The sequence below is a fragment of the Mustelus asterias genome, chromosome 1 (assembly GCF_964213995.1).
Source record: "Mustelus asterias chromosome 1, sMusAst1.hap1.1, whole genome shotgun sequence".
Classification (NCBI taxonomy): Eukaryota; Metazoa; Chordata; class Chondrichthyes; order Carcharhiniformes; family Triakidae; genus Mustelus; species Mustelus asterias.
In genome coordinates, this window is record NC_135801.1 from 172,985,615 (window position 1) to 173,013,366 (window position 27,752).

Consider the following 27,752-nt stretch of genomic DNA (forward strand, 5'->3'; position numbering starts at 1 on the left):
ATCGGAAGTCCGTCATCCCTGAAACCATTTTCATGAATCTTTTCTGCACCCTCTATAAAACCTTCATGCGCTTCTTAAAGTGTAGTGCCCAGAATTGGACATAATATTCAGTTTGAGGCTGAACTTGTGTTTTATAAAGACTCATCATAATTTCCTTATTTTTGCTTGCTAGGCCTCTATTAATGAAGCCTAGGATCCCATATGCTTTTTAACCCACCTCCAAAGTGCCCTAGTACCTTCAATAATTTATACATATATATCCCAGGTTTCACAGTTCCTGTACCCCATTTAGAGTTTGATCCTTTATTTTATATCGCCTCTCCTTGTTCTTCCTACCAAACTGTATTACTTCACACCTCTGCATTAAATTTAATCTGCCACGTTCATCAATTCCACCAGCACGTCTCCATCTTGCTGAGGTTTATTACTATCCCTGACAATTCCCTGTGCTTCCAAAGTTTGCAAATTTAGAAGTTTTGCCCAGTACACTGAGCCATTAATGTATATTAAGAAAAACAGTGCTCCTACTTACCCAATCTCTTGGGGACCCAACTGTACACCCTCTTCCTGTCTTAAAAACAATAATTCATCACTACTCTGCTTCCTGTCACTCCTGGAGCTCATTTCTGGGGGGTCCCGTATCACAATCTCCGGGATACCTGGTCTCAGACCATCCGGAGACTGCAGGATCCAGCCCAAGATACCAGCAAACTAATGATTTATACAAAAACAAGCTTGATACACCAACAACCTGTCCTGGTCCCCCCCATGCCGACACTATAGTTAAGAAAACCCCACCAACGCCTCTACTTTCTCAGAAGACTAAGGAAATTTGGCATGTCTGCTCCGATTCTCACCAACTTTTGCAGATGCACCATAGAAAGCATTCTTTCTGGTTGTATCACAGCTTGGTATGGCTCCTGCTCAGCCCAAGACTGCAAGAAACTACAAAACGTCGTGAATGTAGCCCAATCTATCACACAAACCAGCCTCCCATCCATTGACTCTGTCTACACTTCCTGCTGCCTTGGCAAAGCAGCCAGCATAATCAAGGACCCCACATACCCCGGAGATTCTCTCTTCCACCTTCTTCCATCGGGAAAAAGATACAAACGTCTGAGGACACGTACCAACCGACTCAAGAACAGCTTCTTCCCTGCTGCTATCAGACTTTTGAATGGATCTACCTCGCATTAAGTTGATCTTTCTCTACATCCTAGCAATGACTGTAACACTACATTCTGCATTCTCTCATTTCCTTCTCCATGAACAATATGCTTTGTCTGTATAGTGTGCAAGAAACAATACTTTTCATTGTATAATAATACGTGACAATAATAAATCAAATTAAATTACACTCATCAGAACAAAGGTGGCACAGTATCGGTCCAAATCAATAAAGCCCCCGGGACTATTTGACGTCCTTCCATAATGGCAATTCTAACATCTGGCTGTGAAGGAGACAAGTGTCTTGACCTTAACTCCCCTGTCTGCAAAGCTGTTCCAACTGTTCAATAACCCCTGTGCAAATAAATATTTTTGTCTGCACTCCTAAACTTGTCTTTCACTGCTGAGCCTTTGCTAAATTGCCCCAATGCCCAGGGGAAGTAATATTCTCTGTTTATTTTACTTAGTCCATATTTTAAACTCCTTTACAAGGTCCCTTCGGAATCGCCCTAATTTGTCAATAAGGACCTTTAAGATCATGTTTGATTGCTGATTTACAACCACTACTTTTTGCATTTCTTCAGTTTCAGAAACCGGGAGAAATTCGGAAATAATTAAAAATAGAGCACTCAAGAGCAAAAGCAATAAAAATCAAGTTTTATTCTGAACAGTCACTAACTTGCCAGAAAACAAAATAATTTGCATGAATTACTGGAATATTTTTATGAATGGTATGCATTATAAAATATATTAACATGTAAACTGATAGCTTTTGCTATGATGAGTGCAATTTCAAGCACCAATGCTTGTGGAAAGGATGACTGACGCCAGCTGATCCATTCCTCAACACACGCCAGTATATTCTCACAAGGAACACCATCTCGCCGACATCTTTCATACAGTAAGAGCCAGGGAAAACAGGCCCTGGACTGGCTTTCACTTCACACTGCAGGCTCCCCTCCAAACTTTGCCACTTGTGGCACGGTGGTTAGCACTGCTGCGTCACAGCGCCAGGGACCCGGGTTCGATTCCCGCTTGGATCACTGTCCGTGCGGAGTCTGCACATTCTCCCCGTGTCTGCGTGGGTTTCCTCCGGGTGCTCTGGTTTCCTCCCACAGTCCGAAAGACGTGCTGGTTAGGTGCATTGGCCGTGCTAAATTCTCCCTCAGTGGACCCGAACAGATGCCAAAGTGTGGCGACTAGGGGATTTTCACAGTAACTTCATTGCAGTGTGAATGTAAGCTTACTTGTGACACTAATAAATAAACTTAAACCTTATGTTATACACAAAATTGTAACAGGATACTTCTAGAATCCATCAATGAAGCGCAATCGCCTGTAGGTATCTGGATTTTTTTCTTTGAGCTGGTATATTTGTTAACGATATGTTCCATTGGCTGAAATCTGCATGGCGATATCTAAAATGTTCATGGAATCATAGAATCCTAAAGTGCAGAAGGAGGCCATTCGGCCCATCGAGTCTGCACCGACCACAATCCCACCCAGGCCCTACCCCCATAACCCCATGCATTTACCCTAGCTAGTCCCCCTGGCACTAAGGGGAAATTTAGAATGACCAATCCACCTAACCCGCACATCTTTGGGCTGTGGGAGGAAACCGGAGCACCCGGAGGAAACCCACGCAGACACGGGGAGAATGTGCAAACTCCACACAGTGACCAAAGCCGGGAATCGAACCCAGGTCCCTGGCACTGTGAGGCAGCGGTGCCAACCAATGTGCCACCGTGCCGCCCATTTAAGAATTCTTAAACGCTACTGAAGTGTGGACACCTGAAACAATGGCAAGTTAATAAACTCAAGGTGAGTAACAGAACAAAGGGTGATCTGTACATACCTGTATCAATTTCCAAGTCGAGAGAATATTTGTGCGAAAGAAGACCATGACTTCGAAAAAACACTTCATCACTGCGCTCAAACTCTTCATCATCACTGTTCTCACTTTGATCCAAGCCATCTGATTTCCATCTTTCAGGAACTGTCTTCACCAAAGGCAGTGGCGCGTGGTCCTTACTGCTGCATGGTTGCTCATCGTCAAACAATTCCGTGGAGTACTCATGGTCATCTTCCTGCCCGCTGGTTGTACAGCTTGCGCCGTTTGTTTTGTCAGCTACTTGTGTGTGCCAAGAGTCGCTGTCGCTGAAGGTGAACTCAGAAAAATCGGGTAGCAGCAGTCTGAAGCAAGACTCCAGCTCTATCAAGGAGCTTTGAATTTCCTCTGACATCTCTGTTGTGAAAACATTTTTTAAAAATGGAAGATTATAAAACAAGTCAGCAAGTACTCTGAGAAAGACACTCAATCAATGAAAAAGCTTCAAATGTTACACTGAGGAAAACCCTCCAGTGGTTTGTAATAATTAGCTGACCACCACAACTATATCAAAGAACAAAGAACAGTACAGCACAGGAAACAGGCCCTTCGGCCCTCCAAGCCTGTGCCGCTCCTTGGTCCAACTAGACCAATCGTTTGTATCCCTCCATTCCCAGGCTGCTCATGTGACTATCCAGGTAAGTCTTAAACAATGTCAGCGTGCCTGCCTCCACCACCCTACTTGGCAGCGCATTCCAGGCCCCCACCACCCTCTGTGTAAAAAACGTCCCTCTGATGTCTGAGTTATACTTCGCCCCTCTCAGCTTGAGCCCGTGACCCCTCGTGATCGTCACCTCCGACCTGGGAAAAAGCTTCCCACTGTTCACCCTATCTATACCCTTCATAATCTTGTATACCTCTATTAGATCTCCCCTCATTCTCCGTCTTTCCAAGGAGAACAACCCCAGTCTACCCAATCTCTCCTCATAGCTAAGATCCTCCATACCAGGCAACATCCTGGTAAACCTTCTCTGCACTCTCTCCAATGCCTCCACGTCCTTCTGGTAGTGCGGCGACCAGAACTGGACGCAGTACTCCAAATGTGGCCTAACCAGCGTTCTATACAGCTGCATCATCAGACTCCAGCTTTTATACTCTATACCCCGTCCTATAAAGGCAAGCATACCATATGCCTTCTTCACCACCTTCTCCACCTGTGTTGCCACCTTCAAGGATTTGTGGACTTGCACACCTAGGTCCCTCTGTGTTTCTATACTCCTGATGACTCTGCCATTTATTGTATAACTCCTCCCTACATTATTTCTTCCAAAATGCATCACTTCGCATTTATCCGGATTAAATTCCATCTGCCACCTCTCCGCCCAATTTTCCAGCCTATCTATATCCTGCTGTATTGCCCGACAATGCTCTTCGCTATCCGCAATTCCAGCCATCTTCGTGTCATCCGCAAACTTGCTGATTACACCAGTTACACCTTCTTCCAAATCATTTATATATATCACAAATAGCAGAGGTCCCAGTACAGAGCCCTGCGGAACACCACTGGTCACAGACCTCCAGCCGGAAAAAGACCCTTCGACCACTACCCTCTGTCTCCTATGGCCAAGCCAGTTCTCCACCCATCGAGCCACTTCTCCTTGTATCCCATGAGCCTTAACCTTCTTAACCAACCTGCCATGTGGGACTTTGTCAAATGCCTTACTGAAATCCATATAGACGACATCCACGGCCCTTCCTTCATCAACCGTTTTTGTCACTTCCTCAAAAAACTCCACCAAATTTGTAAGGCACGACCTCCCTCTTACAAAACCATGCTGTCTGTCACTAATGAGATTGTTCCGTTCTAAATGCACATACATCCTGTCAATGCCGATATCACCTCTTAGAACTCGTTATTTTTTTTTAAAAACTAATGGTCATCCTGTGGCAAATGGAGGACAATGGATTATTCAGGTGCAAGAAGAAATAAAGATTTGTACGTATAGATTACCTTTCACATCTTCAGCGACCCTCTCATACATAGAAATATACATAGAAAATAAAATCAAGAGTCGGCCATTCGGCCCTTCGAGCCTGCTCCACCATTCATTTTAATCATGGCTAATCATCAAATTCAATATCCTGATCTCACCTTCCCCCCCATATCCCTTGATCACTTTAGCTCCAAGAGCTATATCTAATTTCTTTTTGAAATCACACAATGTTTGGGTCTCAACTACATTCTGTGGTAGTGAATTCCACACATTCACCACTCTCTGGGTGAAGAAATTACTCCTTACCTCAGTTCTAAAAGGTTTACCCCTTATCCTCAAACTAAGACCCCTAGTTCTGGACTCCCCCAGCATCGGGACCATTCTTTCTGATTGTGGATTGGTACGGTTCTTGTTTAGCGTACTGAATGGCAGAGCAAGCTTGAGGGGCTGTACGGTCTACTCCTTCCTCCTGTTTGTTTTGTTCTTATGTTCTGGTTTTTGCACTAATTCAGACATTCCCAATTGCTAAGGAACTCTGCAACCGAGTTCCAAATGACTGTCCTAATGACATAGAACCATAGAACCATAGAAAATTACAGCTCAGAAACAGGCCTTTTGGCCCTTCTTGTCTGTGCCGAACCATTTTATGCCTAGTCCCACTGACCTGCACTTGGACCATATCCCTCCACACCCCTCTCATCCATGAACCCGTCCAAGTTTTTCTTAAATGTTAAAAGTGACCCCGCATTTACCACTTCATCCGGCAGCTCATTCCACACTCCCACCACTCTCTGCGTGAAGAAGCCCCCCCTAATATTCCCTTTAAACTTTTCTCCTTTCACCCTTAACCCATGCCCTCTGGTTTTTTTCTCCCCTAGCCTCAGCGGAAAAAGCCTGCTTGCATTCACTCTATCTATACCCATCAAAATCTTATACACCTCTATCAAATCTCTCCTCATTCTTCTACGCTCCAGGGAATAAAGTCCCAACCTATTCAATCTCTCTCTGTAACTCAGCTTCTCAAGTCCCGGCAACATCCTTGCGAACCTTCTCTGCACTCTTTCAACCTTATTTACATCCTTCCTGTAACATAGAAATTTGCAGCGTGACTCTTAAATAAGATGGAAAAATAAGGTTTCAAAAATTGCACCCAACTGTGCTACACTATTTGTGTTAGCAGATATCCTGTGGCATTGTTCACGTTCACATGCTTTTTACAAGAAGAGAAAGGCAATGCTCAAAGGTGAAGTTCGGTGGCTCTTTAAAGTTCATAAATTCTAATTATTGTGAAATAAACGCTAAGTGAAGTCAGAGGTCACTTGCTCTTCAGATCTCCAGGTCAGAACCTGGCACTCTTTACTTGCTTTTTTACATATCTAAAATATGTGTCAGGGGTGAAAGGTACAACGGTTACAATGTCATTAAGGTGCTTCTATTGCTGAAGACTTCGAAGATTTCAATTGAACACCTTTTATTTTTTGAAATGTGACACACATGGCAGAAGCTTTATGGTTAATGCACTGCTGTATTGTCAGATAGAATAAATGCGTATCATTTTTAACTTTCTATACTTTGAATCAATATATGTGCATCTTCTATTTATGGAAAAGCAGCCTCCTTCCAGGTTTCTGGTAATAGAATGGCTGCAAGAAAAATCAACAAAGGACAAGTTATTCTTGGAGCAATTGAAAGTCCGCATGACATGAACCTCAGGGCCGAGCACAATTAATTTTATATTGCAAGGACATATGGAGTTACTTGCAGTTTTTCCCATAAGCACATAACAATTTAATCTCTTATCAGTTAACCCTATCTTTTGGTCTATCAACTCCAGGGCCTTTTTTAAGGAGATCACTGCTCTGCAACCAAAAGTAGAACTATTTAATTCCTACCTCAGTCTCAGATTATTTTGCTCACAGCAAGACTTCTGGAGTTCAGACAAACTAATAATGGATATTTTTAAATTACATTGAGTTCCAAGAGGCATCTTATATCTGTCATCCTTTCCACAGAATGTCTTTTATAATAGCTTGCCAACCAACTTGCATATAAGATTGTGTCGGGGAGGGGGTGTGTGTGTGTGTGTGTGTGTGTGTGTTAAGTGAAACTGGGCTGATATTAAAAAAATCTCTAATTGAACATTCTGAAATGCCAGTTTGGGTTACTACTGTTTCTGTAACTAAAAACAATATAATGCTGACTAGGTTCTAAGCATATTTAGAAACTGCTAATTTGTTTCTAAAAATAAGGTAATCTTAGGGCAACAGCCCATGTAGACATTGGTCCTTTAGAGGACGAGAAGGGGGATGTAATAACTGGAAATAAGGAAATGGCTGAGGCATTGAACAGGTATTTTGTGTCGGTCTTCACAGTGGAAGACACAAATAACATGCCAAACATTGATGACAAGGCGGCTACGGCAGGTGAGTATCATTATCACAAAAGAGGTAGTGTTGGGCAAGTTAATGGGGCTAAAGGTAGACAAGTCTCCTGGTCCTGATGGAATGCATCCCAGGGTACTTAAAGAGATGGCGGGAGAAATAGCAAATGCACGAGTGGTAATTTACCAAAATTCACTGGACTCTGGGATGGTTCCCGCAGATTGGAAAACAGCAAATGTGACGCCACTGTTTAAAAAGGGAGGCAGACAAAAGACGGGTAACTATAGGCCGGTTAGCTTAACTTTTGTTGTAGGGAAATGCTTGAATCTATCATCAAGGAAGAAATAGCGAGACATCTGGATATAAATTGTCCCATTGGTAAGACGCAGCATGGGTTCATAAAGGGCAGGTCATGTTTGACTAATTTAGTGGAATTCTTTGAGAACATTACATGTGCAGTGGACAATGGGGAACCTGTGGATGTGGTGTATCTGGATTTCCAGAAGGCATTTGACAAGGTGCCCGCACCAAAGACTGCTGCATAAGATAAAGGTGCACGGTGTTACGGGTAATGTATTAGCATGGATAGAGGATTGGTTAACTAACAGAAAGCAAAGAGTGGGGGTAAATGGGTGTTTTTCTGGTTGACGATCAGTGACTAGTGGTGTGCCTCAGGGATCAGTGTTGGGACCACAATTGTTTACGATTAACATAGATGATTTGGAGTTGGGGACCAAGTGTAGTGTGTCAAAATTATCAGATAACACTAAGGTGAGTGGTACAGCAAAATGAGCAGAGGACGATGAAAGTCTGCAAAGGGATATAGATAGTCTAAGTGAGTGGGCGAGGGTCTGGCAGATGGAGTACAATGTTGGTAAATGTGAGGTCATCCATTTTGGTAGGAATAACAGCAAAATGGACTATTATTTAAATGGTAAAAAATTGCAGCATGCTGCTGTGCAGAGGGACCTGGGTGTCCTTGTGCATGAATCACAAAAAGTTGGTTTGCAGGTGCAGCAGGTAATTAAGAAGGCAAATGGAATTTTGTCCTTCATTGCTAGAGGGATGGAGTTTAAAAACAGCGAGGTTTTATTGCAGCTGTATAAGGTGCTGGTGAGGCCACACCTGGAGTACTGTGTACAGTTTTGGTCTCCTTACTTGAGAAAGGATATACTGGCACTGGAAGGGGTGCAGAGAAGATTCACTAGGTTGATTCCAGAGTTGGGAGGGTTGGCTTATGAGGAGAGACTGAGTAGACTGGGGCCATGCTCATTGGAATTCAGAAGAATGAGGGGAGATCTTATAGAAACATATGAGATTATGAAGGGAATAGATAAGATAGAAGCAGGGAAGTTGTTTCTACTGACAGGTGAAACTAGGGGCATGGTCTCAAAATAAGGGGGAGCAGATTTAGGACTGAGTTGAGGAGGAACTTCTTCACACAAAGGGTTGTGAATCTGTGGAATTCCCTACCCAGTGAAGCAGTTGAGGCTACCTCATTGAATGTTTTTAAGGCAAGAATAGATAAATTTTTAAACAGTAAAGGAATTTGGTCCTAACCTGGTGGTGTTTTTTGAAGAAGTGACCAAAATGGTTGACGAAGGAAGGGCCGTGGATGTTGTCGATATGGACTTTAGTAAAGCGTTTGACAAAGTCCCTCATGGTAGGCTAGTGAAAAAGGTTGGATCCCATGGGATAAAGGGGGAGGTGGCTAGATGGGTGGAGAACTGGCTTGGTCATAGAAGACAGAGGGTGGTAGTGGAAGGGTCTTTTTCCGGCTGGAGGCCTGTGACTAGTGGTGTTCCGCAGGGCTCTGTATTGGGACCTCTGCTTTTTGTGATTTATATAAATGATCTGGAAGAAGGAGTAACTGGGGTGATCAGTAAGTTTGCGGACGACACAAAACTGGCAGGACTTGCAGATAGTGAGGAACATTGTCAGAGGCTACAGAAGGATATAGATAGGCTGGAAATTTGGGCAAGGAAATGGCAGATGGAGTTCAATCCTGATAAATGCGAAGTGATGCATTTTGGTGGGAATAATGTAGGGAGGAGCTACACGATAAATGGAAGAACCATAAAGGGTGTAGAGACGCAGAGGGACCTGGGTGTGCAAGTCCACAGATCTTTGAAGGTGACGTCACAGGTGGAGAAGGTGGTGAAGAAGGCATATGGCATGCTTGCCTTTATAGGACGGGGCATAGAGTATAAAAGTTGGGGTCTGATGTTGCAGATGTATAGAACGTTGGTTCGGCCGCATTTGGAATACTGCGTCCAGTTCTGGTCGCCACACTACCAGAAGGACGTGGAGGCTTTGGAGAGAGTACAGAGGAGGTTTACCAGGGTGTTGCCTGGTATGGAGGGGCTTGGTTATGAGGAGAGATTGGGGAAACTGGGGTTGTTCTCCTTGGAAAGACGGAGGATGAGGGGAGACTTAATAGAGGCGTATAAAATTATGAAAGGCATAGATAGGGTGAACGGTGGGAAGCTTTTCCCCGGGTCGGTGGTGGCATTCACGAGGGGTCATAGGTTCAAGGTGAAGGGGGGGAGGTTTAACACAGATATCAGAAGGACATATTTTACACAGAGGGTCGTGGGGGCCTGGAATGGGTTGCCGGGCAAGGTGGTGGAGGCGGACACACTGGGAACGTTTAAGACTTATCTAGACAGCTATATGAACGGAGTGGGAATGGAGGGATACAAAAGAGTGGTCTAGTTTGGACCAGGGAGCGGCGCGGGCTAATTGTTCTTTGTTTCCCGTTTCAAGGCTTCATTCTATGATCATCCTGCTGGTGCCAGTACAGAGCGAGACTGCGGATAGTTGGGAACCTGTCTCGGGGGCAGGGAATTCATATGGTGTTCGTGGAAGTGGAAATGAATAGGGTTGGGAAGCATTTTCCGATCAGGGCCAGTGTGATCTCCTGGACTCGTTTCGATCGCCTCAGGGGGTCGGAGAGGAATTTCCCAGATTTTTTTTTCCCCATATTGGCCCTGGGGTTTTCACTCTGGGTTTTCGCCTCTCCCTGGAGATCACATGGTCTGGAATGGGGGGGTAGGGGTGAGTTAATAGGTTGTGATGAACAAAGCATCATAGCTGTGAGGGACAGCTCGGGGATAGGATATTAGGATGTAGATAGGCTGGAAAATTGGGCGGGGATCCTGGATTCAGGATTCAATCCTGGACCGGGGAGCGGCGCGGGCTTGGAGGGCCGAAGGGCCTGTTCCTGTGCTGTATTGTTCTTTGTTCTTTGAATTAAGGGCTATGGTGAGTGGGCAGGTAAGTGGAGCTGAGTCCACGAAAAGATCAGCCATGATCTTATTGAATGGCGGAGCAGGCTCGAGGGACCAGATGGCCTACTCCTGCTCCTAGTTCTTATGTTCTTATGTTCATGCTAAGATGCATCTTTATCCATGAATTTTGCAAGTTTTCAAAAATGCCAATGGAAGGTACCGCATCTTATGTTGAATGTATCATTATATAAAATTAAACACAAGCATGCTTCTCATTCCTGCTCCAACTCTTCCTCACGATCTCAAAAATAGAAATTCCTCATTTTCCTAAGGCTCCCTTCTTCCTGCAACATTTGGTCGGCAAAGCCCAAGCTTGGTATCATTAATCTCTCTACGTGTTACTATATTTTAATGTCGTCACTCTGTTCTTTTGGGGTGAAAATTCAGATGGAGTTGTAACAGAATGTATAGAACAGTGGGACTTAGCTCCACTCAGTTCCCATCCTACGTAACGTACCTTCCAAACTGTGGCCAGGAGTCGAGGCCTTTGCTGCCTGCCTCACTTACATCTCAGCAGCATTATGGTGGAATGACTGCGGGGGTTCCTAGGATCTCCTAGGAATTCTGTCCAGTGTAGCCCTCCCTCCATCCAGTGGTCCAGTTGAGTATCTACAACAGAGATTGGTAACTTCCAAAATACCTGCCAAATTCCCCAGTGAAAAATAATTTTACTTGCCTCATTACATGGCCTGACAAGAGTTTAGGTCAGCTTCTCTCACAGTTGCTGTTAGCACAGCAAGGCATGTATGCACCTTAACTATTGGGGGTCACCCATCTTAATTATTCTAATTACTTCGTTTCCATGATCTGAAATGGGATCATGGAAAAATCAAACCACAGAATCCTCCACTGTGATCCTCACTTATTCTTCCTTTCTCTATCTTTAAACATCAATTGGCCCTTCATGTAAGTACTGCTGCCTCAAGGCATCAGGGACCCAGGTTCGATTCCCAGCTTGGGTCACTGTGCGTGTGGAATTTGCACATTATCCCCGTGTCTGCCTAGGTTTCGTCCAGGTGCTCTGGTTTCCTCCCATAGTCTAAAGGTGTGCGGGTTAGGTGGATTGGCCATGTTAAATTGCCCCTTAGTCAAGGGTTTAGCTAGGGTAAATGCATGGGGTTATGGGAATAGGTGGGATTGTGGTTGGTGCAGACTCGATGGGCTGAATGGCCTTCTTCTGCACTGTAGGGATTCTATTCTATGATAAGTTTCTCATTGAAAAGAACAAAATAGAAGAGGATTACTTAATATTACATTTTCCATACATATACATCAATTAAATCAACAGAATCAAGAATATAGAATTTGGAGCACACCTTCTATTTCCTGTTCCACTCGGTTTATTCTCACGTTGTTAATATTCTCCAATCTTTTCAATCTCTCTTCTTCCCGCTTCCTTTCAGCTTGGGTTCTAGCCCCAAGATCTTGGAAATCTACCTAAATGTCAATGAGAGGAAAATAAAGTTCAATTTAAGGAATAAAAATTGGTGCACTGAAGCTAAACATCACATTAAAGAGGTGAAACCACTCTGAGCACAAACATGTTAACTTTTCTTTAAAATAGAAAACCTTTCTACATATAAAAAAAATTCATACCCAAGAACACGGGCTGCACGGTGGCACAGTGGTTAGCACTGCTGCCTCACAGCGCCAGGGACCTGGGTTCAATTCCGGCTTCAGGTCACTGTCTGTGTGGAGTTTGCACATTCTGCCCGTGTCTGTTTGGGTTTCCGGGTGCTCTGGTTTCCTCCCACAGTCCAAAGATCTGCTGGTTAGGTTGATTAGCCATGCTAAAATTGACCCTAGAGTCAGGGGGATTAGCAGGGTAAAAATGTGGGGTTACAGGAATAGAGCATGGGTGGGATTGTGGTCAGTGCAGACTCAATGGGCCGAATGGTCTCCTTCTGCACTGTAGGGATTGTATGATTCTATCAACACACAAGTTTCAGGAAGCTCAAAACACATTTTTTGGAATTCTCTGCCCAAAAAGGATGCGGATACCCGATTGTTGAGCATATTTAAGGCTGAGATTAATAGATGTTTTGAGATCTCAGGCAAACTAAAGATATGGGAAGTGGCAGGAAAGTAGAGTTGAGGTAGATCACATGATCCGATCAAATGGCAGAGCAGGTTTGATGGGCTAAATAGTCTACTTCTGCTCCTACTCCTGATGCTCTTATTACTGGGTGCATAAAGTAACACACAATTGAGTGACCAATCTAAGAGAACAAAGAAGATACTTAACAGCAGCATTGAATTGTCACATCCACTGAAAATAAGGTTCCCTGGTACAGCCTAACCAAAGAATTTACAATTAATGGGAAAATTCAAGGACAGCGCAACAATTTACTCAGCTTTGCAGATCAAAGTCAACAACCAATCAACCACAGAATATTAACTTTTACCAGTTTGGAGTCTAAGCTTCTTCAACTTTTAACTGTTTCTGGAGATCGGGAGATCACAGCTCCAGGGACCTGGGTTCGATTCCCGGCTTGGGTCACTGTCTGTGTGGAGTTTGCACATTCTCCTCGTGTCTGCGTGGGTTTCCTCCGGGTGCTCCGGTTTCCTCCCACCGTCCAAAGGTGTGCGGGTTAGGTTGATTGGCCATGCTAAAATTGCCCTTAGTGTCCTGGGATGTGTAGGTTAGAGGGATTAGTGGGTAAAATATATAGGGATATGGGGGTAGGGCCTGGGTGGGATTGTGGTCGGTGCAGACTCGATGGGCCGAATGGCCTCTTTCTGTACTGTGGGGTTTCTAAGATTCTAAGATCTTTTTCTCTGAATCCAATCTTTCCTTCCCTCTCTTTACGTTGCTTTTGGCACTCAATTTAATTAATTACTCTTAAACTTTTTGTCTTGCCCTCATCAAGACAGTTGCAAGAATGCCAAATTTCAATGGGAACGATCTATACAGCGTTAGGAAAGGGGTGCTGCTGATACAGTATAAATTATTGTTCCCTTTGAAATTTGGCATTCGTGAATTTGTCCTGATGGGTGCAAGATGAAAAGCTCCGACAACATGTCCGTCTTTTCAGCAATACTCAAATTCTGTATAACCAAGCAATTATTCACTAACGTTCACTTATTTCCTGTTGAAGACACCTCGCTGTTCATCAATAAGTTTTCAAACTTATTCGTTAAGAAATACACAACTGTTTATACCCTGTTCACATAGCTCTCAGGTGCACTTTTCCAATGTTCCACCTGCAGCAACTCGCCATGAAAAATACTCTCAGAAATTAAACCAGCAACTAATGGCAGGTGCCTTTTGGTCCACCAGTTACGGCAAATTCTGGTCCAGTGTAAATGAATCTTGTTCAGACTAAAGAATAGATAGATGCAAGTGATGTGTCTCAGGGCTCACTGCTGGATCTAACTTTTGTTCTGGATTTATGCAGCTGATTTTGATTTGGCTTCAGGGAACTCGACCACAAAAATTCGACAATGGGAAAAAGACAAGAGAATCATAAAAGTCTTGAGGGTGACATAAACAGATTGGCAGAGTGTGCCAGGAGGTGACAGATGTAACATTGATTGGAGTGAAGTCATATGTTTTGGGAGAAAACACAAGGAATATGGTGAATGGAAAAACACTGAAAAAATAGTCAACATAGGGCCTGAACTTCTACAAAGTGGCAATCAAGAGTGAGACTGCCACTCTACATCTACTTCCTTACCTGGAAATCATCTCGATCCTGTCTCACCCGACAGGCAGAACTGCGCAGGGCAACACTTTCCTTGTCGAACACTGCAGAATTGGGCAGAAGGCGGCCATGCCCCATTTTTTATTGCACTGGTTACAGGTAAGTTTAAAAGACCAGTCACTTTCAAGACAGGGAGACAGTAGGTTTGCAAAGCAAGCGGGGGGTGGGGGTCGGTGCAAGGGTAGCCCCCTGGGGGTTCAGGCAGAAATCCCATGGGGAGGGGTCGGTTTGGATCAGTACAAATAGTTACCCAGAAGTTGGAAGCAGTTTTAATTCCAACTTTTTCTGGGTAACTATTGATGCAAGGCAGTCAGAATCATCCAAAGTTTACAATTCAAATTGCATTATTGGATGGTTTACAATGCAAGGCAATTGCCCATCGGATGTTTGAACTTCCTGAGCAGTTGCTTTGGTGGTGGCAGGGAGTGTGGTTTCCCCAGCGCTTCTTTGGGGTGTCCCCCAGATACACTGTCCTGAAGCTCGCAAGTTACAGCCCAAAGATATTACAGGTTCAAAGGCACAATTCCTGGTACTGCATATGCAGGTACATAGAAAAAAGCCCCCAAGTCATTTTGGATTTGGAAAATATTGACATAGAGTACAAAGAGGTAATGACAATTTTGCACAGAAAACATTAGTTATTCCATAATTTAGAGTATGATATGCAGTTTTGAGTGTCCCATTAAAAAATTTACATTAAATCCAGAATGGAAGTAGGAAATTATTTGGATTGACTAGAGAAGCTGGCACTTGGGATTGTTCCCGCTGAACCAGGAAAGATTAAGGGATTTAATTCAAAAAAGTGAAAAGGGGGGAAACTATTTCCTCTGCTTGGAGCCATTATGTCACGTAACACAGTATATATCATTCTGCTGCTAAAATGTAGCTGCAGTGCCCTAGGGAATCCCTTTAAGACTATAATGTTTCCTTGCTGTGCATTCCATGGTCATTAGGAAGCTGACTAGAAACAATAAAAGATTATTCCCCCCTTCAGATATTTTCTGTTTTAAAAAGTATGGCTTTTTAAAATTTCAAGTGCAGAAAATCTATAAGGACGTATTAATAATGCCAGACAGAAACCTGACAAAATTCTTACAAGATTATACGAAGTCTGATATTTCGCAAACATGCTGATATACATAATTTTTAATTTGGAACAGCATTGATGCACATTTTTCTCCATCCCGTTTCAAATATACTGAGCATTTAATTCTTTAACTCAAGAAAGAAAAATGAAACTTTATTTTAAAAAAACACAAAAGTATTCACCTTCTTAACTTGTTTTAGGAAATGATAACCCAGAGAGAGTTTCTTGTAAGCCTCGCCGTATTTCTCATGCCATTCCTCGACAGATTTGATTGCCATTTCCTTCAGTTTCTGAGCTGCTTCTTTTGGTGGAGGTAGAGGCTGCTCATAATCCGATTCTACCGTTAACTCTAAGAATTCCTGAAAGTTGGAAACGAGCAATGTCCGAAATTGATGTGAACGCACAAATAGTTCGTTTACTATTTGGAACGCAGACAGACGGATCTCTGCATGCTCTTGGTTTAACTGTGTCATGATTAAGTGGTACACTTGCTTGATGTAATCGTCAGATGATCTGTAAAAGTATATATTTTTATAGCTTAGAAACATAGAAATATAGAAACTAGAAGCAGGAGTAGGCCATTCAGCCCGTTGGGCCTGCACCACCATTCATTATCATCAAATTCAACTTCCAGATCCCCCCTTCCTCCCATATCCCCTGATCAAAGAAGAACAAAGAACAAAGAAAATTACAGCACAGGAACAGGCCCTTCGGCCCTCCAAGCCTGCACCGACCATGCTGCCCGACTGAACTAAAACCCCCTACGCTTCCGGGGACCATATCCCTCTATTCCCATCTCATTCATGTACTTGTCAAGATGCCCCTTAAAAGTCACTACCGTATCTGCTTCCACGACCTCTCCCGGCAACATGTTCCAGGCACCCACCACTCTCTGTGTAAAAAATCTGCCTCGCACATCTCCTTTAAACCTTGCCCCTCGCACCTTAAACCTGTGCCCCCCAGTAACTAACTCTTCTACTCTGGAAAAAAGCTTCTGACTATCCAATCTGTCCATGCCCCTCATAATCTTGTAGACTTCTATCAGGTCGGCCCTCAACCTCCGTCGTTCCAGTGAGAACAAACCAAGTTTCTCCAACCTCTCCTCATAGCTAATGCCCTCCATGTCAGGCAACATCCTGGTAAATCTTTTCTGCACCCTCTCCAAAACCTCCATATCCTTCTGGTAGTGTGGCGACCAGAATTGAACACTACATTCCCTGATCACTTTAGCCCCAGAAGCTATATCTAATTTCTTCTGGAAATCATACAAAGTTTTGGCCTCAATTACTTTCTATGGTAGTGAATGCCACACATACAGCATTCTCTGGGTGAAGAAATTTCTTCTCACCTCAGTTATAAAAGGTTTACCCCTTATCCTCAAACTATGACCCCGAGTTCTGGATTCCCCCACCATTAGGAACATTGGTCGCAATTCTCCCAAAAGTGCTGAATTGGCGGGAAAACTGTTCTAAATCCCGACTGTTCTGTCAGTTCAGCTTCTCACCTGAATCTCCGCACTCTGTGAACTGCAGAAGTCCCCGTTGTGAATCAAAATCATTAAAAACCCAGGAGGGCGGGGCCTGTTTGCGCCAGAGTTTGACAGTTCTGGAACTCTGCCCATGCGCAGTGACCCCGATCTGTCAGACTCCCCGTTCAATCGCTGGCCAGCCCAGGACCCCTGCAGTGCTGCCCCTCCAGTGCCCCCCCATGGCCCAATCGCAGCTCCCACAACAATTCCCAGGCAGCCCTGACCCGCCCCCCCCGCCCCGGAACACCCGATGCACAGCCCACTTCTCCCCCCACCCCCATCAGTGGCGATCCCCCCCACCTCCCTCACCTCAGCAGGATCCGTCCCAATCACTGCCTTCCCTCCATCCCAGACTGATCCTGTCTGCAGAGTGACAGTGGGACCCCCCCAACCCCACCCAGGCCCCGCCCACAATAGGCCCCGCCACCTTGATGGGCAGTGCCAAGGTGCCCCCTGGGCATGGACTGTCCTTTGGGCAGTGCCAAGGGGCACAGGCTGGCACTGCCAGAGTACCCATACCCAGGGGACACCACCATCCCCCCTCCCCCTCCACTGCCCGACCCCCTTGGGGGCCCTGATTGCCCCCTCTTCATTCTGGCAGGGTCTCCCACTAGTTCCCCGAACATGGGGAGCTACTCTAAACCCCGCCGGAATGAAGTACTCCTGGCGGGGTGGGAGATTCGATCGGGACCTGCAAGTTCCCGATAATGACCTGCTAAATATATTTAAAATACATTTTTAAAAGATTCAAATGACTTCGCTGCCTTCCTGCCGGTTTCCAGCGTGGTCTGACCGGCGACTGTTCGCCGGCTCTGGGAGATGCGCATGCGTTCCCGGCGCATGGAAAAATCCCGGAACAAGGCCGGCGACGCGCACCTCCCACCGCGACCCGCCAGAAAAGTCGCAGGTCGCGATGGGAGAATCGCAGCCATTATTTCTGAATCTACCCTGTCTAACCCTGTTAAAATTTCATAAGTTTCTATGAGATCTCCTCTTCCTCTTCTAAACTCCAATGAATATAATCCTAACTGACTTAGTCTCTCCTCAGGTGAGACCTGCCATTTCAGGAATCAGCCTGGTAAACCTTTGCCGTACTCCTTCTATAGCAATGACATCCTTCCTCAGATAAGGACACCAAAACTGCACACAATACTCCAGGTGTGGCTACATCAATGCCTCATACAATTGCAGTAAAACATCTCTATTCCCATATCAAATCCTCTCGCTATGAAGGCCAACATACCATTTGCCTTCTTTCCTGCCTGCATGCTTACTTTCAGCAACTGATGCACTAAGAAACCAAGGTCCTGTTGAGTATCCACTTCTCTCAAATTTACACCCATGCAAGGAATAATTTGTCTTCCTATTATTGCCATCAAAGTGGATAACTTCACATTTATCTACATTATACTGCATCTGCCATGCAGATGTCCACACACTCAGCCTGTCCAAATCACACTGAAGCATCTCTGCATCCTCCTCACAGCTCACCTTCCAACCCAACTTTGTATCATTGCAAATTTGGAGATAATACATTTAGTTCCCGCTTCCATATCATTACTTGGAGTACTGTGCTCCGTTCTGGTCGAACTCATTAGGGTCTTTTAAGAGACTCCTGGATGAGTACATGGAGCTTAATAGGATGGAGGTAGGTCTAGAAGGTAGGGATGTGTTCAGTCCCTTCCGAGCATCACTGTGGGTGTACCTACACTAAAAAGACAGTAGAGGTTCAAGAAGATGGGTAATAAATACTGCCCTAATCAGCAATGCACACATCCCGTGAATGAATAAATTATTAATAAACCTCCCCCGCCCACCAGCAGCATTATGGGTCATCCACAAAATGCACTGCAGCAGGTGACCAAGGTTTTTTTTTTAAAGCACCTTGACAGTCCCAACTTCAACCACCTAGGAGGACAAGAAGAACAGACACATAGGAACACCACAACTGCAAGCTTCTCTCCATGCTTCACACTGCCCTGACTTGGAACCACATCGCCATCCCTTTGCTATCGCTGGGTCAAACTCCCTCCCTAACAGAACTGTGGGAATACCTACACCACATGGACTGCAATGGTTCAGAAGGTGGCTCCCAAGAAATGCTGGTTGTGACAGTGACGGCTGCATTCTAGGAATGAATAAAGTTCTGCAAAGATTCGACCAGTACCCTGTCTTAACTCTAGCTGAAAGCCAGCAGACCTCCCAACGGAAATAACTTCAATGGCTAAGAACAAACTTTTAGTTTCTCTGGGATCTCCAGCAGGCAACCAGTCGACTTCTGGGGCTCCGCGTATCCAACCCTTCAAGCGCCACCTGTCTTGAAACATAGAATCAATCCCTACAGCGCAGAAGGAGGCCATTCAGCCCATCGAGTCTGCACTGACCACAATCCCACCCAGGCCCAATTCCCATAAACCCTCATATTTACCCTGCTAATCACCCTGACACTAGGGTTAATTTAGCATGGCTAATCAACCTAACCCGCACATCTTTGGACTGCCACTCTTGCATGTAGCAGAGTCTGCAGATTGTTCATTGGACTCATCGGCCGTGTCAGAAATCTTAGAACTGAAGTGGAAGCAAGTCCTCCACAATCCCAAAAGACTGCCTTCTCAGGGAAGGGCATTCCTCCTTTGCTTGGTCCACCATTCTGACATGATGTGCCACACTGTGGGCAGCACGGTGGCACAGTGGTTAGCACTGCTGCTTCCTCACAGCGCCAGGGACCTGGGTTCAATTCCCGGCTTGGGTCACTGTCTGTGTGGAGCCTGCACATTCTCCCTGTGTCTGCGTGGGTTTCCTCCAGGTGCTCCGGTTTCCTCCCACAGTCTGAAAGACGTGCTGGTTAGCTGCATTGACCCGAACAGGCGCCGGAATGTGGCCACTAGGGGAATTTCACAGTAATTTCATTGCAGTGTTAACGTGAACCTTACTTGTGACACTAATAAATAAGCCTGAACTTTAACATTGGCCTCCCTCAGCAAACATTGCAATTTAGCAACTTCATACTTGCAGATTTTCTTTAGCTCCTTCATCTTTTCTGGGTTTAGCCCTTGTTGTCCAGAGGTGGTGAGATCCTCAACCAGCCGAGAAAGCTTCTCATGCTGCTGAGCTTCCATTCCTGGAAAGAAGGAATAAAGACATAAACACAGTATAATATGAAGGTTCTGAATCCATCCAATCCCAAAGCTGTTTCGGTAACTAATTCATTGTAATTGGACTTTTGGAACATGAACCATAAACATTTAATAAACCAACGCCAACAGCTTTAGCTAAGTCTTACACAATAAAGAGTGAATTACTAGGGGGTTTAAGGTGCGAGGGGCAAGGTTTAAAGGAGATGTACGAGGCAAGTTCTTTTACACAGAGGGTGGTGGGTGTGGGTGCCTGGAACTCACTGCCGGGGGAGATAGTGGAAGCAGATACAATCGTGACTTTTAAGGGGCATCTTGACAAATACATGAATAGGATGGAAATCGGGGGATATGGTCCCCAGAAGAGTACAGGGTTTTAGTTCAATAATAAAACACTGGATAAAAGCAAATTACTGCGGATGCTGAAATCTGAAACCAAAAGAGAAAATGCTGGAAAATCTCAGCAGGTCTGGCAGCATCTGTAAGGAGAGAAAAGAGCTGATGTTTCAAAGTTTTGACAAAGAATCATCTGGACTTGAAATGTCAGCTCTTTTCTCTCCTTACAGATGTCTTTACAGGTCACCGGTCCCGGAGTGATCCAAAGCGGAATCTGGAGCCAGGCTGGAGCACGCCCGTCGCTAATTGACGGGCCGCCATTTTAAATAGAGGAGAAGCCCCGACTGTCCCCGACCCCCTAAACCCGGCCCGTCCCCGACCCTCTAAACCCGGCCCGTCCCCGACCCCCTAAACCCGGCCCGTCCCCGACCCCCTAAACCCGGCCCGTCCCCGACCCCCTATAGCTTCAAGTTTCTAGGTGTCGAGATCACCTGGTCCCTCCACGCCGACACTACAATTAAGAAACCCCACCAATGCCTCTACTTTCTCAAGAGGCTAAGGAAATTTGGCATTCCGCTACAACTCTCACCATTTTTTACAGATGCACCATAGAAAGCATCCTCTCCGGATGTATCACAGCTTAGTATGGCTCCTGTTCTGACCAAGACCGCAAGAAACTACAAAGTGTTGTGTGCCCAGTCCATCACGCAAACCAGTCTCAAATCCATTGACTCTGTCTACACTTCCCATTGCCTCAGAAAAGCAGCCAACATGATTCACTTTGGAAGGAGTAACAGGAATATAGAGTACTGGGCTAATAAGAACAAACAAAGAACAAAGAACAGTACAGCACAGGAAACAGGCCCTTCGGCCCTCCAAGCCTGTGCCGCTCCTTGGTCCAACTAGACCAATCGTTTGTATCCCTCCATTCCCAGGCTGCTCATGTGACTATCCAGGTAAGTCTTAAACAATGTCAGCGTGCCTGCCTCCACCACCCTACTTGGCAGCGCATTCCAGGCCCCCACCACCCTCTGTGTAAAAAACGTCCCTCTGATGTCTGAAATGGTAAGATACTTGGTAGTGTGGATGAACAGAGGGATCTGGGTGTCCATGTGCATAGATCGCTGAAAGTTGGCACCCAGGTTGGCACCCAGGTTGATAGGGTTGTTAAGAAGGCGCACGGTGTGTTAGCTTTTATTGGTAGAGGGGTTGAGTTTCGGAGCCAGGAGGTCATGCTGCAACTGTACAAAACTCTGGTGCGGCCGCATTTGGAATATTGCGTACAGTTCTGGTCGCTGTATTACAGGAAAGATGTGGAAGTGTTGGAAAGAGTGCAGAGGAGATTTACCAGGATGTTGCCTGGTTTGGTGGGAAAATCGTATGAGGAAAGGCTGAGGGGCTTGAGGTTGTTTTCGTTAGAGAGAAGAAGGTTAAGAGGTGACTTAATAGAGGAATAAAGGATGATCAGAAGATTAGATAGGGTGGATAGTGAGAGCCTTTTTCCTCGGATGGTGTTGGCTAGCACGAGGGGACATAGCTTTAAATTGAGGGGTGAGAGATAAAGGACAGATGTTAGAGGTAGGTTCTTTACTCAGAGACTAGTAAGGGCGTGGAATGCCCTGCCTGCAGCAGTGGTGGACTCGTCAACATTGAGAGCGTTCAAGTGGTTATTGGATAAACATATGGATGATATTGGAATAGTGTAGATTAGAGGGGCTTTAGATTGGTACCACTGGTCGGCGCAACATCGAGGGCCGAAGGGCCTGTACTGCGCTGTAATGTTCTATGTTCTATAATCAAGGACCCCACGCACTCCAGACATTTTCTCTTCCACCTTCCTCCGTCGGGAAAAAGATACAAAAGTCTGAGGTCACGTACCAACCGACTCAAGAACAGTTTCTTCCCTGCTGACATCAGACTTTTGAGTGGACCGACCTTATATTAAGCTGATCCTTCTCTACACCATAGCTAGGTTCCAAGATGATGCTGGAGCAAGGCGACTTCTTGCAAGCTGTGCCCAGCATACCATCTAATTCTATCTTTTACTCTCGTTCTATGCTTTTAAAACTGCACTATAACTCTTTTAAACTCTGTAACAATGCTTTCTACGATTGTAGGAAGTCTCAACAACACCAGGTTGCAGTCCAACAGGTTTATTTGGAATCACGAGCTTTCGGAGCGCTGCTCCTTCATCAGGTGAGTGGACCTGATAAAGAGGCAGCGCTCCGAAAGCTCGTGCTACCAAATAAACCTGTTCAACTTTAACCCTGGTGTTGTGAGACTTCTTACTGTGCCCACCCCAGTCCAACGCCGACATCTCCACATCATGGCTTCTATGACTGCAACATTACATTCTGCACCCTCTCCTTTCCTTCTCTATGAACGGTATGCTTTGTCTGTATAGTGCGCAAGAAACAATACTCTTCACAGTATCCCAATACATGTGACAGTAATAAATGAAATCGGAACCATGTAAGAATTTTTAAAGAGATTCTACTTGAAACCTACCTCTTTGACTAAGCTTTTGCCTACTTGTCCCAACACCTTCTCCTTGGGCTCTTTCTCAATTTCTGTTTGTTGGCACTGCTGAGAAACCCCTGGGGATCAATGTACCCATTTGAAGTTGATTCATTTAAACCCACAAGCCCCCTTTAACCACCTTGTACAGAATGGTTTGAAGAGGCTGAGCGATCAGTAAGAAACCCCCCCGGTTGCTGCAACTTAGAGCCCAGGCTGACTGGGACATTTCAGGCTGTTAACGGCACGACATGAATACAACCTGTTGTTGAGGTGAGCGGAGACTCATTGGCAATACACAGTGGTCCGGGCAGTCGCTGTCAGCCCGGGCTCAGCTGCTCTCTCCGCCGGCTGTAAACACTCTCAGACCCAGGCTCAGGCCCAGGCCCAGGCCCGGCATCACCACAGCCCCACTTCCGGTCCGACGCCTGACTGGCAGCCCTGATGGCCAATCGGGAACGAGTATTCAACCCCAGCCGCCAATCAGAGCGGGTCCAGGGAGTTGAGGCGGGACATCCGGTTTAGGGGCTCTGACTGACGGCTCATCGAGCCAGTCGCCAGTGGGTATTGTACCACATCCGCCAATCAGAGTGGGTCCGGAGTGGAGGGGCGGGATCTCCGGTCCGGATGCTCTGACGGGCAGCCCAGTTGACCAATCGAAGTCGCGAGTGTCACTCCAGCGACCAATCACAGAGGGGTCCACGAGAAGGAGGCGGGACGTCCGGTGGAAGCCGCTCTGGAAGTTTCCAGCTGCCACTTGGAGCCGCTCTTGCTGCTGGTTTCAGCACCGCGGCCTCGGGATGGATTCAGTGTCGGTCACCGGTCCCGGAGTGATTCTAAGCGGAATCTGGAGTCAGGCTGGAGCCCGCCCGTCGCTAATGGATGTTATTGACGGGCCGCCATTTTAAATAGAGGCGAAGCCACGACAGACCCGACCCCTAAAACCCAGCCCATCCCCGACCCCTAAACCCGTCCCCGACCCCCAAAACCCGTCCCGTCCCCGACCCCCAAAACCCAGCCCATCCCCGACCCCCAAAACCCAGCCCCGTCCCCGACCCCTAAACCCGTCCCCGACCTCCAAAACCCGTCCCGTCCCCGACCCCCAAAACCCAGCCCATCCCCGACCCCCAAAACCCAGCCCCGTCCCCGACCCCTAAACCCGTCCCCGACCCCTAAAACCCAGCCCATCCCCGACCCCCTCAACCCGTCCCCGACCCCCAAAACCCGTCCCCGACCCCCAAAACCCAGCCCATCCCCGACCCCCTAAACCCGTCCCCGACCCCCAAAACCAGTCCCGTCCCCGACCCCCAAAACCCAGCCCATCCCCGACCCCCAAAACCCAGCCCATCCCCGACCCCCTAAACCCGTCCCCGACCCCTAAAACCCAGCCCATCCCCGACCCCTAAACCCGTCCCCGACCCCTAAAACCCAGCCCATCCCCGACCCCCTAAACCCGTCCCCGACCCCTAAAACCCAGCCCATCCCCGACCCCCTAAACCCATCCCCGACCCCCAAAACCCAGCCCATCCCCGACTCCCTAAAGCCAGCCCGTACCCGAACCCCAAAACGCAGCCTGTCCCCGACCCCCAAAACGCAGCCCGTCCCCGACCCCCTAAACCCGGCCCGTCCCCGACCCCCTAAACCCAGCCCGACCCCCTGAACCCGGCCCATCCCCAACGCCCTAAACCTGACCCCCAAAACCCAGCCCGTCGCCGGCCCCCTGAGCCCGGCCCGTCTCCAACCCCCTAAACCCGGCCCGTCCCCGACCCGTCCCCGACCCCCAAAACGCAGCCCGTCCCCGACCCCCAAAACGCAGCCCGTCCCCAACCCCCTAAACCCAGCCCGACCCCCTAAACCCGGCCCATCCCCGACCCCCTAAACCCGGCCCGTCCCCAACGCCCTAAACCTGACCCCCAAAACCCGGCCCGTCGCCGGCCCCCTGAGCCCGGCCCCCTAAACCCGACCCCCTAGGCCCGGCCCGACCCCCTAGGCCCGGCCCGGCCCCCTAAACCCGACCCCCGAGGCCTGGCCCGGCCCCCTAAACCCGACCCAGCCCCCTAAACCCTACCCCGTAGGCCCAGCCTGGCCCCCTAAACCCGACCCCCTAGGCCCGGCCCGGCCCCCAAAACCCGACCCCCTAGGCCCGGCCGCCCAAAACCCGACCCCCTAAACCTGGTCTGGCACCCTAAACCCGGCCCGTCCCATCCCTCAACCCCTAAACCCAGCCCGTCCCCAACCCGATAAAGGCAGTCTGCCGTAAACCCAGCCTGTCTTCAACCCATGAACCTGGGCTGCTCTAAACCTGGTCTGCCATATAAACTCCTTCTGTGACTTCTTCCCCTGAAACTAATATCTCTCTTGACTCTGGAACATTTTTTCAAATGTACAGTACCTGCTGAAAGTTTCTCACCAATACTACCATATAAGAACATAAGAACATAAGAAATAGGAGCAGGAGTAGGCCATCTAGCCCCTCGAGCCTGCCCCGCCATTCAATAAGATCATGGCTGATCTGACGTGGATCAGTACCACTTACCCGCCTGATCCCCATAACCCTTAATTCCCTTACCGATCAGGAATCCATCCATCCGCGCTTTAAACATATTCAGCGAGGTAGCCTCCACCACCTCAGTGGGCAGAGAATTCCAGAGATTCACCACCCTCTGGGAGAAGAAGTTCCTCCTCAACTCTGTCTTAAACCGACCCCCCTTTATTTTGAGGCTGTGTCCTCTAGTTTTAACTTCCTTACTAAGTGGAAAGAATCTCTCCACCTCCACCCTATCCAGCCCCCGCATTATCTTATAAGTCTCCATAAGATCCCCCCTCATCCTTCTAAACTCCAACGAGTACAAACCCAATCTCCTCAGCCTCTCCTCATAATCCAAACCCCTCATCTCCGGTATCAACCTGGTGAACCTTCTCTGCACTCCCTCCAATGCCAATATATCCTTCCTCATATAAGGGGACCAATACTGCGCACAGTATTCCAGCTGCGGCCTCACCAATGCCCTGTACAGGTGCATCAAGACATCCCTGCTTTTAAATTCTATCCCCCTCGCAATATAGGCCAACATCCCATTTGCCTTCTTGATCACCTGTTGTACCTGCAGACTGGGCTTTTGCGTCTCATGCACAAGGACCCCCAGGTCCCTTTGCACGGTAGCATGTTTTAATTTGTTTCCATTGAGATAGTAGTCCCATTTGTTATTATTTCCTCCAAAGTGTATAACCTCGCATTTATCAACGTTATACTCCATTTGCCATATCATCGCCCACTCACTCAGCCTGTCCAAATCTCTCTGCAGATCTTCTCCTCATGAGTATGAGGTATTTAATTCGACCACATAATACTGTGGATGCTGGAATCTGAACTAAAAACAGAAAATGCTGGAAAATCTCAGCAGGTCTGGCAGCATCTGTGGAAAGAGAATAGAGCCAACGTTTCGAGTCTGGATGACCCTTTATCAGAGCCCGCTTCGACCACTTTAGTTACAAAGGGACTACTATAATTCAAACTGATACCCTACCCTGCGGTTATGACCAAAGTTCATCGACCTGAAATGTTTACATCTCCATCGATGCTGCCAGACCTGCTGACAGTTTCCAGCATTTTCTCTCTACTGCCCTCTTTGGTTCCGCACTTGAAAATGAGTGAAAAGTAACCCTTTATTGTTAGTGTTTTCAGAACTGGAAGGGGACAATGACGTTGTTAAGGATTCTGAAAACACTTAAAAATATTTGGGTGTAGTCTTACCAATACCCTGCAGAGTGGGGCGGCACAGTGGTTAACACTGCTGCCTCACAACGCCAGGGACCCAGGTTCGATTCCTGGCTTGGGTCACTGTCTGTGTGGAGTCTGCACGTTCTCCTTGTGTCTGTGTGGGTTTCCTCCGGGTGTTCCGGTTTCCTCCCACAGTCTGAAAGATGTGCTGGTTAGGTGCATTGGCCATGCTAAATTCTCCCTCGGGCACCGGAGTGTGGCGATTAGGGGATTTTCACAGTGCCTTCATTGCAGTGTTAATGTAAGCCTACTTGTGACACTAATAAATAAACTTTTAGTTCCAGTTTGCCGACCTGAAAATTACCCATTTATCCCAACTTCCTGTTTCCTGTTAGTCAATCCTCTATCTGTGTTAATATATCACTGCCAACATCATGAGTTCTGTGCAGTAACCTTTCATGTTGCTCCTTATCAAATACGTTTTGGAAATTCAAATACGTTACATCAACTGGTCCCTCTTGATCCACACTGCTTGTTACTTCCTCAGAGAACTGATAAATTTGTCAAACACAATTTCCCTTTTACAAAACCAATTTGACTCTGCTTCATTGTATTTTGATTTTCTGAATGTTCTCCTGCTACTTCCTTAATAATGGATTTTAACATTTTCCTAATGACAGATGTTAGGCTAAAACCTTTATACTTTCTTGCTTCCTGATTCCTTTTCTTGAATGGCGGTATGATATTTGTGGTTTTCCAATCAGCTGGGACCTTTCCAGGAATTTTGGAAGATCATGATCAGTTTTTGTGTATCGGAAAGACATGATATGTGGGACAGACTTTGGTTGAGAATAAATGGAGCTTTATTAATGGGGTATGTAGGCGGAGAAAGAACAACTACAACAATGATTTCAAAAGTGATAATGGTAATATTAGCTTTGAAAAGCAATGGTGACTGGGAGTAAAGCATGCTGGGATTTTCGGTCAAATTATAATTAAAAACAGATGCAGGTTGTAGAGTTACTGTCAGTCATGACCTGATCTGGGAACTGTGATCTGAAGCTT

General features: G+C 46.6%; 1 protein-coding gene across 1 annotated transcript in view; it reads right to left on the reverse strand.

Annotated features, from left to right (window-relative positions):
- uvssa (UV-stimulated scaffold protein A) overlaps window positions 1–23,389 on the reverse strand; it is a 101,085-nt gene extending 77,696 nt beyond the window's left edge. Inside the window, exons 1-5 of the mRNA XM_078223186.1 lie at window positions 22,958–23,389; window positions 19,989–20,100; window positions 15,634–15,964; window positions 11,977–12,097; window positions 3,023–3,412 (exon numbers count right to left, since the gene is read on the reverse strand). Of these exons, the coding sequence (XP_078079312.1) occupies window positions 3,023–3,412; window positions 11,977–12,097; window positions 15,634–15,964; window positions 19,989–20,098 (952 nt within the window). The 5' untranslated portion in view covers window positions 20,099–20,100; window positions 22,958–23,389. The remainder of the gene's footprint in view (window positions 1–3,022; window positions 3,413–11,976; window positions 12,098–15,633; window positions 15,965–19,988; window positions 20,101–22,957) is intronic.
- Window positions 23,390–27,752: the final 4,363 nt, after the last annotated feature.